Source organism: Ambystoma mexicanum, chromosome 4q (assembly GCF_040938575.1).
Source record: "Ambystoma mexicanum isolate Mex_15411 chromosome 4q, UKY_AmexF1_1, whole genome shotgun sequence".
NCBI lineage: Eukaryota > Metazoa > Chordata > Amphibia > Caudata > Ambystomatidae > Ambystoma > Ambystoma mexicanum.
In genome coordinates, this window is record NC_090928.1 from 109,625,305 (window position 1) to 109,641,163 (window position 15,859).

General features: G+C 43.1%; 1 protein-coding gene across 50 annotated transcripts in view; it reads right to left on the bottom strand.

Moving 5' to 3' along the window:
* TRDN (triadin) overlaps positions 1-15,859 on the bottom strand; it is a 1,596,486-nt gene that overhangs the window by 1,238,183 nt on the left and 342,444 nt on the right. For all 50 annotated transcript variants that reach the window (XM_069607588.1, XM_069607568.1, XM_069607599.1 and 47 more), the window contains one exon: positions 6,703-6,753. In XM_069607588.1, coding sequence (XP_069463689.1) covers positions 6,703-6,753 — 51 coding nt within the window. The remainder of the gene's footprint in view (positions 1-6,702; positions 6,754-15,859) is intronic.

Below are 15,859 nucleotides of genomic sequence, written 5' to 3' on the forward strand. Positions count from 1 at the left end.
TTTATACACAAAGGAGAACAGGTACACAAAATTTAGTCTAGAAAATCGCTCATCTGTCTAGCAGAGGATGTTTAGTGATGACCTATAACCATTGGTCCTGAAAAAAGTGACTTGGTGTACAACAAACTTTCATAAATTTGACCATTTGTATTATCATACTCAAAGTCAATTAAAAAAACTTGTTTTAAAACACACAATATAACCCAAGATTTGACCCAAATGGTGGGTTTAACATCAACCTAATGGGATAAATTACACCACAATTGACAACATATAAAATTCGACAAACACATAACAATTACAATACACTATGCATTTTAACAGAGTGTCATATCACAACAACCATATCCCGACATCTTTCAGTTCTTTGAAGCTTCTCAATGCTTGAACTTTCTTCAGGGGAAACAAACTTTTCACATTAGTTTTCTCCACCATGTAATCCCGGGTAGGGCGATCCAATAAGTAGGCCACCTCTGAATGTGACTTTAGTAGCGCATATGTCAAAGTCCAAACAATAGCATGATACTTCTTGAATCAAGTTTATTTTTATATATGGGTTCTCAAGTAGCCCTGCTCGTTCCAAGATCTCCACTGCGAAAAAGATTTCCAATATTCACTGTATTCATGAGCTTCAGCACTTCCACCGAAGCTCATACATAAATGGAATCTGGTGCGCTCTCTAATATCTTAGCGTGTACGGAACAAAATTCTCATGTAGCTGATCACGTGAAAGAGAAAGATGCGGAAATAATGGGGCTTCAGACAACAATTGGGAGGATGAATCACCGGATCAAGAGCCTGAGCCTAGTCGCATGGAAAACGTTTCCACCTGGTGTACCTGCAATCGGTGCAAGGTTATGCCAACCGAGGAGGAGAACTGCTGCTGCAGAGAAAACTCTGGATGCTTTTCCTACGTATCGGAAGAAGAGCCACCGCCGCTATGCGTTACTGAGCTGCATGACTTCAGGGCCGCCTGCCTCACAAGGTCCTTGTTGAGGACTATGATGGTGCTTATGCACGAACTTCGCGCAACAGTTCGCCCACGCAATTCAAGTAACAAGTAAGTGTACTCTAGAAGTGATGTAATTTAGGCCACTAACATTTCATGTGTGTCTCCTATATTGTCATAACTTTGATCTATCACTGCAAAAAGAATACAGTCTTGCAATTCTATACATCACTCGCGATATGGAGAAATCATAGTGGTCATCTTATGTGTCTTTCACGTACAACCAAGAAACAATATTTCTCTGTGCCCCAAACATTATGGAATGCATAGTTGTTCACTCTTCTAATGTTTCTACACTTTAAAGCCAAAGTTGATTGATCCATGAATTAAAATTTGTACTGGCAACTATGCCATAGGATACAAGATTGCATTTTCAAATAAGGTTTGTACCCTTATCATGTTCATTTAACTACAGTTTGTATGTTTTTCTTCCAGAGATGGTACAGGCTGGTGGCCTATCGTGCGTTTACATGGTGGCTTCATGAGAGGCTTGGATACCACGTTCAGTGAGTAATACCCACATGTGCCGTTGGTGCCATTCGAGCCGAATTCCCCAGTGACAGCAGTCAGTACAGGGGATTTTCCCACACTGTGCTGCAACGCGAAGTATACAATGTGTAGTACATTTGTGCCGTCAACATCAGCAACAACATAAAATACAACTGAACTTTTGTGAATGGTTGTTTCAATTTTTCAGTGAATCATGGTAACGCTCACTTGTCCTAGCAGGACTGACTGGGTGGGAACAGCCGAGTGCCAAACACCATGTACACTTCAAAGGCATGCTCCCCTGAAGCAGTCCACGGCCCTGCAATCCACATACATCCCAACATCCGCAGAGAGCTCATCGTCAACTCCTACAAGAATAGGATAGTATTCAGAGTCTGTCTCAGACTGTTTGGGACACACAAGCTTGCTCGTCTCTCAGGGGTTACAACTTTAGAATGGGATATGGTTTGCATCAGTAGTCCCTTGGGAGTGAATCTATCCCGCTGTCTTCAAGACTGGTCACCACCATCTCCTACAGTATATCAGGCAGGTCATTTACGTCATATCTCCCAGCACCTTCAGAGCCCTCAGCTGCTGCTCTCACAAAAGCCATCATTCGCCAGGGTCTGACTTGGATTGTTGGGGGAAGATCACTTTCCTTGTTCCTAGTGACTTCCCATTTTCACTCAGATGGAATCTGTTGTGCAGACAAAGGTAAATGCAGAGATATATGTGGGTACATGTCTGTGCAGTAACGTTGCCCACGTTAGAGTTGAGATGCCCCATAATGAGTGTTTATACTATAGGGAATAAACCTCTGCCATAGAAGTGCATGAAGCAGTATAAAGGCAATAGTCAAGTGCTCGTGGTCATAGGAAAGCAACCACAAGCTGCCGAAACATGTTCAGGGAGTTTGGAAAGTCAAAGGTTACTGCTGGCAGTAACAGTCTCTGGTAGAGCCAAACAGTCTTAAAGGTTCTCCAGCAAGCAGGGGGCTTTTGAGTTGTATTTATTTATTTAATTGTTTTTTATAACATGCCTAAAAACATACTTGAGTTCAGTTTCTAAGTGTAGATCCGGGATTTGAACCTCTTTTGCTCTGCGTGGTTTTGCTTCCAAGACTAGCGCGTTGCCCCTGTGCTATCCTCCATTGTCTGCATTGTTGCTTGGTGGAGACAAATAGGATTGGAAGCTGTAATATAGTGCATTTGTACTGCAGTTACGCAATGCAGGTTCAGTAACCAGTTGTTGTAGGCAATAGCCTAGAGATGCAGACCAGGAAAGTCTGCAGGAACACAGAGTACCAGGACTCTTTGAAGATGGCTCCTTCGTTGCAAGGTGATTTGTGTGCAGTAGGCCACGGGTTCGACCTGTTACCAGCTCTCCCTCAATTGTCATGCGCTCCTAACTCTTCCTGTCAGGCTACAGAGGGCAAGCAACAATGCTTCTTCTAGGAGCATAGGGCTCTGAGAAACTTTCATCCCAGCTGTTCCCGCTGGACCAAGGGGAGGGAGCATCCCCCATAGTACAGTTTGATATGTGTGTGCGATATTTGGATGCGTCTCCAAGGGCCAAGAATCAGCCGCAAATCTAGCCTCAGCTGTGAAGGCTCTCCTGAGAACCCTTAGATAAGATCACATGAAGGCAAAGCCACAGCTGTGGGCAACATTTCTGATCCATATTACTCCTTTAATAATTCCAAAGTATTGTTTTCATTGTCAGGTTTCAGGTATTTTCCATAAATATTACTTTTGTATTTTTATTTTCAAATCCAATGATTGTTTGCTTCCTAATAGTTTTTGTTTCACTGTGAGTTAAATACCACAAGAGCAGAGCTGATTTTGTTAAAAAAAGATATCAAACGCCGCCATTTGTCACGTGCTCAGTTGATACACTAAACTTCCGGAAAAACAAACGCAACACCTATCAGCAATTAAATATGAATCTTAATGGCTAGAGAAACCTTTTCATCAGTAAAATGGATGCCACAGCCTCTCCACGGAAGTCCACCCTCACTCGAGTCCACTCTCATTAAGCAATTGCACATTCTGAGAAAGGGGTGTCGCAAGGTGCCACGGGAAGGTCATCCATCGGAAAATTAAAGGTGTAAATGGAACCAAGGGCGTCCTTTTTGGTTGCCACCCTGTGTGCATAATGCAGTTGGGGAAATATCTCATGTCACAAGTGTAGGAGTGGACGCATCTTACAATGGGTTGCTATGTAATTCAGGAGCAAGATACGTGGGACCTGATTTACAAAGTGTTTCTAATGGGATTTTCTCATTGAAAAACGAGTTTGTAAACCAGGCCCATGGCCTTTGCAGTTCAGGGGTTAAATATTCTCAAAGGCCACCACAGCAAATGCAAATACACAGTTTTCCAGAAGAGAAATAGCACGATGCACTCATAAGCATAAAGTATGTGCAGGCCTCTTCTCAACTTCTGGAACTGACCAATCCAATGTGGTATGAGATGGGGGCGTAAACGTCCATTGTACTTATTATGATTATTCCATCTGCAAATGGCACGAGTGTAATGAGAAATTGAAGGCGCGCCCATGCGCTAAGGTTGAACTTCCAATGCAAGTATGCTGCTTACAATTGCTCCCATGAAGGATTGAATTTGGATTTAATTTTAATTTTAGTGGTTTAATAGTTGGCTTCTAAATGATGATCTTCCCCAAAATGAACCTGTTTTTTATTTTGTATTTTTTTAATAAAGGGTTGCTGCTATACCCCCCTATCTTTTCCCTCACACACTTCTTTTTTTCCAACCCTGACACTAAACCTGTTCCTTATGTTGGACTTCTTTGGCTACCAGTTACATTTTGGTAGTTGATTTTTGGATTGTTCGATCTTTCACACCCACAAATATGGAATTCTCTAAATATGTAGAACTATGCGGCACAACATCTTTTGTTTTTTTAGAAAAAAAGTTCAAGACCTTTCCTTTTCTCTTTTTTCCCTTTTTCTCTAGTACCCGGGAATCTCACAATTAAGCTTCATATTGGTGCTCCAATAGCGCTTAGATACAATAAGGTTCGTTCAGAGCAAACACAACAATCTTTACATCAAGTATCTTGTGATGAATAGTTTTTTTTCATTACGAAGTCAGCATTTCAATCTGCCACAAACACTGCCATGGGCTTTTCACCTTATTGTGCCCATCCCGTATCTATGGAAATAGCCGACTGTTGTCAAGGTGAACATCAAGTAACAATATATGTATATATTCACTGAAAAAATATCAGTTTTGGTGCAGTTAAGTTGTGCAGCTTTAACACAGCAAAACCCTTGAAATTCAGTGGATGTGGGAAGTCATGACCAGCTTAGCTCGGCGCACTCCTGTTGATGTCCCCCATAATGCCATTTTGTATGTCACTGTGAATCCCTTCTCTTATAATATTTATGTGCTCATGGGCTTTGCAACAGGAACACACCAAGTTGAGCTTGTTATGACTTCCCACATCGGATGAATTTCAAAGTTTTTGTCGTGTGAAATCTGAACAACTTAACTGCACCTTAACTAATGTTTTTCAGTGAATTTCAAGGGTTTTGTTATACCATAGTTTTTTTACATGTCACTAGACATGTATTTTGGACCCACTAGGTGGCCACGGCCTTCGGCCCTGGCCAGTGAGCAAGGACTTCGGCTGTGCCCACTTTATCTTTTAAAACACTTTCTTTTCCCGCTCACTAGCCATGGCCTTTGCCCATGACCATTGGGCATGTCCTTCGGCCGTGGCCCCTTTAGATGTTGCCCCAATAGCTTTCTTGCAGTCCCACTAGCCATGGCTTATGGCCATGGGCAGTGCCCATGGCCTTAGGCCATGGCTGGCTCTACATAAAGCTCCAATAGGTTTCCTAAATGGGTCCAATAGCCACAGGTCATACGTTGTGGTCCCTTGACATGTTGCCCCAATAGATCTCGTTGCGGCCCAATAGCCATCGCCTTGTCCACTTTCCACATTGCACCATTCGGTTCCTTAAAGTAACCCAGTAGCTGTAGTCTTTCGCCACCCCCATTGCCCCCGACCTCACTGTAGCTGTGACATTCCACTTTTTTTTGTATTAATCACATTTTATAAATAAAAAAACACGTTTTCCCAAAACCACGGTTAGTATAACCCTTATAATAGTAATGTGCTACAAGTAACTGCAGTTATTCATAAAATAACACCAGTTATTTATAAAATAACCCCGGTTATTCGGTGATGCACTTTCATTCCTGGCCCCGTTTTGTACTATAACCCTTTGCGAAAAAAAACGGCTGTGAGACAACTTTTGAGCTCTGAAATTGGTCCCCCCAACCCCCTAATTTCAAACAGTGTTCTGTTCCTCCTCGCCACCTCCAGCCTGATGCCATTTCCTTCTTCAAATGACACTTTTCCCACTTTTCGCCTCGGCTAACGCTGAGTATTTTTATAAATGACCCTGGTTGTCTCACGCATCGAACACAACAAATTGGCAACTTTTTTATTTCTTAAAAAGCGTCTCTGCTGCAAAGCACCGCGGGAGATATAGCTATCATTTTGGGTGAAGGGGGCACCCCGTCTCTGTCAAATATTTTAACAACTACTTCACGGAATAACCCCAGATCCCTCCCGGAAATCGAGTGAACGCTTCGTTCCCAAGTTGTTTTGTACCTGGTCAAATTCTGTCCAGCAGATTTTGCTGTGTGCTGCACAGAAATTTGGACTTTTTTTCTATGGAAAAATGAATGGGAGCAGGCCAAAAAAAGCATTTTTTTTGTTGCTTTTTTATTAACTTTTTCATGTTTTAACAAATCTTTCTCAAAATGTCCTGTCTGGAGGCAGTGGGTTGTGAAAAACGTTTTGTTTGCAAAATATCAGCCAAATGAGTCATGTAAGTGAAAAGTTATTAGCAATTCAAGTTTCAGGGTTTGCTATGGAACTTGATACTCAACTACTGCCACACTTTAATATATCTTTTTAATTTTGATTTTTTCAGTCTTTATTGAGCACTGAACTATCTTCAATATGCAGATCTGCTCAAATCATGCATGCACTTGTTAAATGATTTTCTCAAGATTCTCCTTGGGTTTTCACGAGGGATTCAACATTGTGAGATACAATTCTAGTAAGAGCCTAGAACATTAGAGTATGAATCCACTCTTTCTTCCAAATAGTAGGTCTAGTACATGCTGTTCGACCTGTAAGAAACAAAAGAAAACTAATCCACTTACCTTTCGGTAGTATTGTCTTTTCAGGTTTTTCGTGTCTGTCTTTGTGAATCACTGTAAATGAAAAATAAATTAAATACAATTTAAACATTTAATCTGGGTTATAATAATACAAAAAATACATCCTTGTACGAATTTGATCCTTCGTTTTTGTGCTTCTGATTAGTATATTTTTTTCCGTACACTCTTAAGTCAGTGATAAATACCTAATGTAAGTAAATCACAATGGCCCTCATTAGGACCCTGGCGGAGTGGGTTTCCGCCAGCGCTAATCGCGGCGGACCCGTCCGCCGTACTACGAGTTCCCTTAGCGCCATGGAGGTTTTCTCCGCCTGGTTTTGCCGGGCGGAGAAAACCATGGCGCTAAGGGACCTCGTTGTTAATTACGCCGCCGTACTTTACGGCGGCGTAATTAACTCCTTCCCCACTCCCATTATACCCTATGGGGCAAGAATGGGAATGGGGAAGGGTAAAATGGGGATTGGGGATTTACCGCTCCGCCAAGGTCGGCATGGGGTGGTAAATCCGCCAACCCCCATGGCGCTATCGACGGCTTTCCGCCGTGCTTCGCGGTGCATTTAGCACCGCGAAATCCGCCAGGGTCGTAATGAGGGCCAATGTGTGCATAAAGAAATTAGAGAGAAGGTATGACATATCCACGATTCAAAATAGAGAGATCGGGCCTGATCGCCAAAGTGTTTCTTAATGGGTTGCACCAATTGAAATAAGTCTTTATGAATGAGGTCGATTGAGTCTGGCAGTAATGATGAAAAGAGGTAGTATTTCAGTGGTTCACCTGTTTACAGTGTTAGCAGTGCTTACCTAATTCAGAATTCTGGGGGATCATGCATGCTCTTGTATGCTTAGTAGGTTAACCATCCCATGAAAATCCTCCAATGTTTACTTTCCGACACCTCTAACATCCATATGCCAGAAGTGAAACATGAGTTTGTCTTTAATATGAAGAGATTAAGAAGCACAGTCAGAAAATGTGCTGGGGTATACACATAGGCTCTTTCTCAACACCTTTTCAAAGTAATCCCTAGATAGTTCAATACTGACAATAAGAGCATTATTCATCCTGATACTGTCGTGGTGCAAACCACGTCTGTATCCAACCCATTTCAATCTGACAACAAGGATTAAACCATTTTTTTTAAATCCTGCCATTCAAATTCTCCTTTCATATTCACCCTGCAAAAAGCATAGTATGTATCTGTGCCCTGCTGCATCAGTATCCCGATCTGCTGCACCTGCTCTAACACTGGCACAGAGCAGGTTCAGGTCACAGGTGCCCATTGACAGCTACCACGACAGACACGTCTCTGCAGTGCAGGAGCTGCATTTAGGATATGTGGCCCTGCAAGCAAACTGTGATAATCATAATTAGCCCATGCCAGTGGCAGGGGAAACTCTAAATATAAGCCATCCCTCAGATAGGGCATCCCACTGTTCATAAGCATTGCATCCACATCCAATTGGATATCCCACACGGCTCAGGCCCTATGATCCAGTTCAGCTGTGGAAGGTGGTGTGTATTTGGGCCAGAAAGACTGGTCCTGCCAAGTTACAGGACAGGAACCTAAACAGCCATGCCTCTTCTTTGATCTCTTTATGAGGGTTGGTAACACCCTCCTCCAGAGACAGCCACTGAACAGAAAGTTGTCATGGGCCTAGGCATTCAAATGGAGTATCATCACACCAGAACGCTGCATACCAAAGGGCTCTTTGATCCAAGTGAGAAAGGAAGGGGGCCAAGTTAGCGCAGACAGGGTGAGCTTTGCACAGTTGGGGAAGGTTTCCACCATCTTGATATGATATGATATGATAGGTTGTTAATAACGCGCTTAATACCCAGAGGTTTCTAAGCACAAACCCGGGGATCGAACCTGTGTTGCTCCGTGTCGTTTTGCTTCCATGGCGAGCAGGTTGCCCCCGAGCTATGCTCCCTTGTTTCTGTCTGCCTCTTTCTCTCCTTCCTGACACCTCCACTTCCAGTAGCACAAAGTACTTTGGCTGCAATGCCAGAAAGGCAAAGCCCACTCAGTTCAAGAGCATGGATTTGACCCCTAAAGTTGGCTAAATGTAATCCAATCAGCTCCTCTGTTTTTTACCTTTAAAAAGAAGGGGTCTCAAACCCCTTCTCTGATTCACTCTTGAATCTAAACCAGGAAGAATCCATTGGACCTCTTTATGGGGAGTTGTTCTCTCCAATGTCTTCCACCAGTGAGGCAAAGATGGACTGCCCAAGGGAACAATGGGGATGACCTGCTGCTGGGACAAGATCTGCCTCTATGCCAGCTACAAAAGTACCCAGGACCCCACTGGGTTGTAGGAATCCTGCAATTGTGGACCAGTTACACTAGTTCTTGTGAGAATGAGAACAAGGACCAACACGTATGCTTGAGTCCCTCGATTGGGAATCACAGCAACTAGAGGACCAATATTGCCAAGAAACCTGCATAACTACTGTCAAACCATTTTAAGATGTCAATCAAGCCAGTGTGATGCCTAAGAAACCAAAGGACTCTCTGGAACTGCTGTTGGCACTCTACCTCTTAGAACCACCATCCTGCATGTTCGAACCTGTTCACTGACAAACTGCGCTAGCCGAGCATGTCATTACCTTGGCTCAAACCACACACTCATCATTGTATCTGCCGCCTTCGATCTGCCAGCACATTCGCTGCCGATTGATATTGCTATCCGAACCGACCCTGTGGGGGATCCATCGGTCCCCAATCATTGAACATCACATCGAGCCACTCGAAGTGAACTTCATATCCAGTCCCTGACATCTTCGGCATTGAACAGACTGTCGAACTGGTGACTCTTATGATCCGCAGCTCTTCAAGCGCTCGATCAGACCAGTCCAGTAGAGCTGCACATCCAGTCTACAGCATCTTCACAGTTGAACTAACTGTCAAACTGACCCTTTTGGCCCTTACAAGTAATTCTCAAGCATCACATTTCAAATGCAGAGATCCCCAGTTTAAACCCAGCCAGACACTGCTCCCATGCACATCATTTAGGGGTCGCAATCAGGACCCCTGAGGTCTCCCTTGCTACCCCTAAACAAAAAGTAAAAAAGAAAACCATTGTTTTTTCATTGAGGCTCATGGGCTGTGCCCAGCAGCATGCAGCTCTTTGTTTCTGGAGTGGCTGCTTTTCTGATGGCTATAGCCGGTAAGATAGCTCAGTGGGTTGAGGGCTGGCTGCTGCAATGTGTGTGCTATCTGCAGGATGCAGGTTCGACTCCTAGCAAGGTCAACTCAGCCTTTCATCCTGCTGAGGTTGATAAATGAGTACCAACACAGGTTGGGTGATATTGTATGTATAGTTGTTCTATATGAAGCGCTTAAGCGTAAGTGCTATATAATAGCACATCATTATCGTTTGGCCTTGGACGTCTGCTTGCATTCACAGTGATTTGATAATATGGGCCTATACGCACTCATATTAACGATACATATGGTGATCCATTCTTGTATAAAATGTATATCACTTCACAGTGATATCCTAACCATATTTTACTCACAAACAATGCTATGTAATGCCATTTCCTGTTTTTCGTGGGGTGAAAGTTCGTGTTCCATCGCTTCACATAATGTCACTCCGCTGTGGCGTCAAATGACATCACTTCCTGTGATGTCATCAGAGTTCAGGGGTCATGTGATGTCACTTCCACTACCCCTGGCATTTTGGTGAAATGACGTTCCTGACCGCTCCCCCGTTAGAACAACGTGACTGCTTCTCCCGAAATTCTGAACTGCACTTTCAAACTAGTTCTCCATCGCGCCATACGTTGATACCCTGGCTTGAACCTAAAGCTCATTGTTGCACTTGCCATAATCCAATCGCATCGTCGAACGGCCAGAATCTTTGCTACAGATCTTCATCAGCAGTCAGCCATACTGTGGAGGATCCTTTGAATCGTAATCTTCAAACACTGCACTCGAGCGGTCGACTCGAACCGTGCATCCAGTGCCCAGCCACTTTACTGACCAACCGACTCTAGTGGCCCTCATGATCTGCACCTCTTTAAACCGCTACAGACTTCAGCTCAACCCCGGGTTTACAGGAGCATTTTGGTTTTTACTTGCCTTACAGCCCTCAGTCAGTGTTGCATTGTGCTATATTTGCGTATTCTCCCTTCTATCGTCAGGAGTGGGTTTTGTGTTTTTCTAGTTAGTTATTTTGCTGATGGTATGTTTTACTAAAGACTATCTTTTTTTTTATAGAACCTTGATTGGACATTCCCTTTATTTTGGACTGTTATGCTTTGCTGTGTGGGTCGCTACTGAGTCCCATTCACACCCCTCTTGAGATTATAGCCTTCCCCCAGCCCACTTTACCACAAAAGGCAAAGGCGGTATATCTCTTAACTCTGTCTGTTTTAACTTTATGATTGTGTTCGGTCTTGATTTGTAGCAGTGTGAGGGCTGAATGGGCATTTTCGGCCCACCGCATCCTTGTATTTCTGCAGGGCAGTATCCAGTTCGTCAAACGGTCAAACAATTATTTTACTAATAATCATGGCCAAATCTAACAACATGAATGTTACTCGCCAGAGTAGACACTTGCCCTATAAATCTTATATGCATATTCTCGATCGTTCACTTCTTTTCGGTGGCTCACTGAAGGTGGCGTCAGTAGGCTTTCAACTTTACATTCCCAATTAATACTCCTATCAGAAACCACTGATGCCCATTCAGTCCTCGCAATTATCCCTCAATTACAAAGTGAACCATGAAAGTCAAGCTGCGTTAAATAGTGTAAGTGTTCTGAGTGCAGAATGACACTGATACTTTCACCTTATTGCATTATTAGAAATCAGTATTCAGACCATCCAGGAGTCCCACCTAATGACCAGCCACTTTAGCCAGCCCAGCTGCCGGAAGAAAGCTGACATAGCACGGATTCCATTGGTGTCTCACACGAGTCACTTAGAATATGGCTAGAACTGGTATAATAATCGAAAGGGCTTTGGAGGCTCCTTCCACATTTGTGAGATCTGTTTACTGATTTTAAACATGGTTTAGGTCGTCATTGTTTTTTTTAAATTAAAAGTCTTAGTTTTGCACATTGGTGATAGAGAACTAGTAATCAAATTACTTTACTGTATGTGCTTTTTGATGCAGATTTTTTCCACGCAGAATCCCCTCCTCATTTGTTTTCAATATGCATGTGTGAGTATAGCCAGAAAAAATGTATTCATTCCTTTGCTGCATTTTCTACATATTTCTGACTCTAAATTAGGCGTTCTTTGGGTCACCTTTGTTAATGTCTTCTGAAGAAACTAGAATATGATTTAATTTGCATAACTGCCTTTTACTCAACAGTCTGGATGTTCAATGACCTAAACAAATTATTAAACGTGAATATTTTGAAACTACAAAATCAAACAACCTGCCAGGGGAGTTGCTAGGTCTGGAAAAGACCCGGGGCTAAGCTGTTGTCAGAACTGTTGGGACTGGGGGCTAGCTAGTCTTTTGGCTGTAGCTCCTGAGATTCTATCCGGGGCTACAACCAAAAGATCAGGGGCTATAGCCCCTTTAGCCCCCCCCAGCAACGCCCCCAAAGTGTGTACTTCCATTTCACAGTATCATGGGTGAACATAAAGACTACTTAAAACTGACAAATATTAAAAAATGGAAAATTATACAAGAGAACGTGAATGACTATGGCAGTACTCCTTCTTCCATGCACCTGAGGGCCGTTCCTTCAGACTATTCTCCTCTACAAGCCAATTAAGGCCATGTAATCACCTTTTATCATCTAATACAAGTTTCTTTTTTAATATTGAGCTTCATAAATACTAATCTTGGCTATTATAGCAATTATCCCTTCATTTGGGGGTTTACAGGCAGGTAACGGGCCAACAGCCCTTTCCTAAGGTAGTCCTGAGCGAATCAAGGGCCAGTGTGGGCTCAGGGAAAGCAATGGCTATGTAGGCCCCCAAATGTGTGGGTGATCATTATATGAACCCCAGTGCTACTTCTGGGTTGTGAATACTTTTGAATTACTTTTGGGGCAGAAAGGGGCTCCAAGCATATGGTGTGTGCCCAATCTCCTGTAAACAAAAAAAACATGAAAGCCACCCTGGGAAACAGAAAAGGGAGAATGTTCCTTTTCTATTTCCATAATGGGGTTGGCAAAGGAGTGCCGGCGACCAGGATGAAGAGTACCCAGAACTGCCCAAGTTAGTGGTATGGGGTGGAAAGGTGGGGAAGGAAGTGGCAGACTCCTTGAAGGGTGCAAAACAAAATTGTGGCAAACCTGAGGAAGTGCTTGCATGGCTTAGTCACTGACATATTTCCACCCATGTTCCCTGCCACCTGATTGACAAGAAGCACTCCCCAATTTGACTTAGGGCATTTGTGCAGACAGTGGTGAAAAGAGTAGAACGTAAACAAGTTGGGAAAGTATCCTACACAATGATCAGTCTTTGAGTCTGCACTTGCAAAATATAGTTACAAATATGTAGATGTCTGAAGGCAAGTCTCTAACCATGTTTGATTGATGTCTTGGCTCCGGTACACATGCCCTTTGAGGAGAGAATGCGAAAGATGCATACGTCTGGTAAACCTGTTTCACACAGATTTTCAGTGGAGCAAACAAGGAGATGTGAGAGAGCCTGTGAGAGAGATTTGCACCTGATTTACAAAGCCTAAATCTGGAAGAAATATCAAGATGCCTGGAGGATCTATACAACATGCTTTTTTTATGAGATCTTTATGAATTACTTTTGCACGAGGCTATCGCAGAGATGCTCTTGGCTTCCGCAGATTTACCAATCCGAGATGCTCACTGGCATCTCCTCAATTTCTCCAGTGCAGATCTCTACGAATGAATAATGATGGTGCTTTTCTCATTACAAATCAAAACAGTGTGCTTCTAGAGAAAAGAGGAGGTGAAAAGACCGGCTGAAGAAAAGGAACATTTGCAAATCAATATGTTCTTCTTTCATAACTAAGCAATGTTTCTATGCTGGAAGAATTACTACTTCTGAGGTTTCCTACAGAGAGTAGAGCGAGGCGATGGGCTATGTCGACACTATTCTGAGTGAAAAAGGAAGTGAGTAATCGCACAAGATGCAGTAATCGGGGTAAAAACAATACACCATTGGTAACTGCTTGGCTCTTTTTTGTGAAGTTTCTTAAAGTTGGACGCAATTTGTGGTTTTTAAAAAACCTGTTACATTTGTACCAATTTTGATAGCGTTAGCGCTTTTCTTTTAGATGTGTAATAAGTGGGCATTATGGTCAAATGGAAACTTTTTTAAAGACGTTTCTTTTCCTTTCTGTGAATCTCATCTTGAATGTACAATATTGGTCAGATATTGATTGTTCATAGCTATAGAACACCCCATGGATCATTGTTCTTCTCACTGATGTCCTCGATGTTCTATCATCATGTTCTGATGTGTAAGTCACAGGTATGTGGCACTCATGGAGGCAACAGTAAAGCCAGACAGAAGTGATCACAGTGCAAGGGTGTTTATTAAACTGTAAAAGTGGGTGAGATGAACGCCTAATCTTAACCTAAATCTAAGATGGGAGCAAGCTACGACCATCAGATGAAAAATCAAGCAGTCCTTGAGGCGCCTTGTCATATCAAAAAGGGCCATTACTGAACAACCTATTGCCAAACCTTACAACTATATACAAAAGAGTGTGGGATAGGAGTCATTAGAAAGAAAGAAATGCTCACAAATAATATTTTTGGAGGCAGTAGTAGGGGTCTCCCTTCCCCACGTTTTGAGCACGAGATAAGGCCGGACCTTTGAGCACAGCACAATTCTCGGGTTTCCCCAGCACGAGGCTGCATTTTTGTTCTTCGCTTATCAGGAGTCTCAATGGCCAAGTCTGTTAAAAGTCTCTTGCCTTCGAGGGTTGAAAAATAACAAACAAAAAGTTCCTCCTCAATTGTATTTGGAGTGTTCAATTCTTCACCCCTAGTTCCCCCTCTGCCAGGCTCAGACCCTTCTCGACTGTTAGCTTCTATTCAGTACACTTGTACCTGTTGCAATCACAAGTGTTAATGTCTTTTTAAACAGTGAACTGTTGACATCCCTCCACCGCGTTCACTTTTGTCAGACATACAGTTCTTTCTCCCTGTTCATCAAACAGGATTTGTCTCCCGTAGCTTTCAATGGTTTGCTGGTAAAAGCCTTTACACTGTACAAAGCCTTTTGTTAGACCACTTTATGACCACTTTAACCGTTCCCTTGCTGCCCTCCTAAGGCCTTTTTCACATTTACTTTTGCTTTCTCTTGATGCAGGATTCACTTCCCTTGCATTCTTAAATGTTTGTTGGTCAAAGACATTCGACTGTACAGGGATTTTGCTAGCTCCTTATATGACCACCTTGACCTTTGTTCGTGGCTCTCCTAAAGCCTTCTGGTAGCAGTAGTTTCTAAAACAGGATCAACTATAGTCTCTTGAGTAAGCACCCATGTGGTGCCGTTCACCTCTGCAGCTGGTCTTCCGTTAACAATGTACAGTTCTTTGAACTTTTCTCAATGTGCCACTTTGCTTCATTAATTCAACACAGTTCGGTTTCTTATTAGTTCTCCCCTCGACTCACCGGCTGTGATGAACTGCTTGGCTTTTTTTGTGCCTGGATTCAAGGCTGGTACCATAGCAGCAAGCATCTCCCTAGGTCCTGCTTATCACTTGGGCTATTGTCTGCGATCTTACGATTCCTTCTACAGAGGTTTCGCAGATCTGGGTCGGAAAGGGCAAGGTCACATCTCTCCTTGCCACCCTCTTGGTTCAGACTGTCTTTCTCCTCCTCTTGAACTGCTGTGCCTGGATAGCTATCTCATTGTGGGATTTACCTTGCTCGTAGTATGCTCTCATGCTCCACCTTTTATCTATGTGGGGAAGGGAAAGGGCCGCCAGGTGTGTGTGATTCGGGTCAATTGCCTGACTTTGCCTGACCCTTGCATTGGGACATTGCATTGGGACATAACAGGTAAACGGCTCTGGTGTTAGTCCATTGTCTTTCGTGCTGTACGAAAGTGTTTGTGTCGGAAAAGTGGGCGGTATTGTTTTCGAATATCCTATGTGGTAAGGGGGGGGAGGTCTTGATAGAAGATGGATATTGTGATATTGTGTCTCACTCGTCAGTGTCCCTCTTCCACAACCGAGGAACC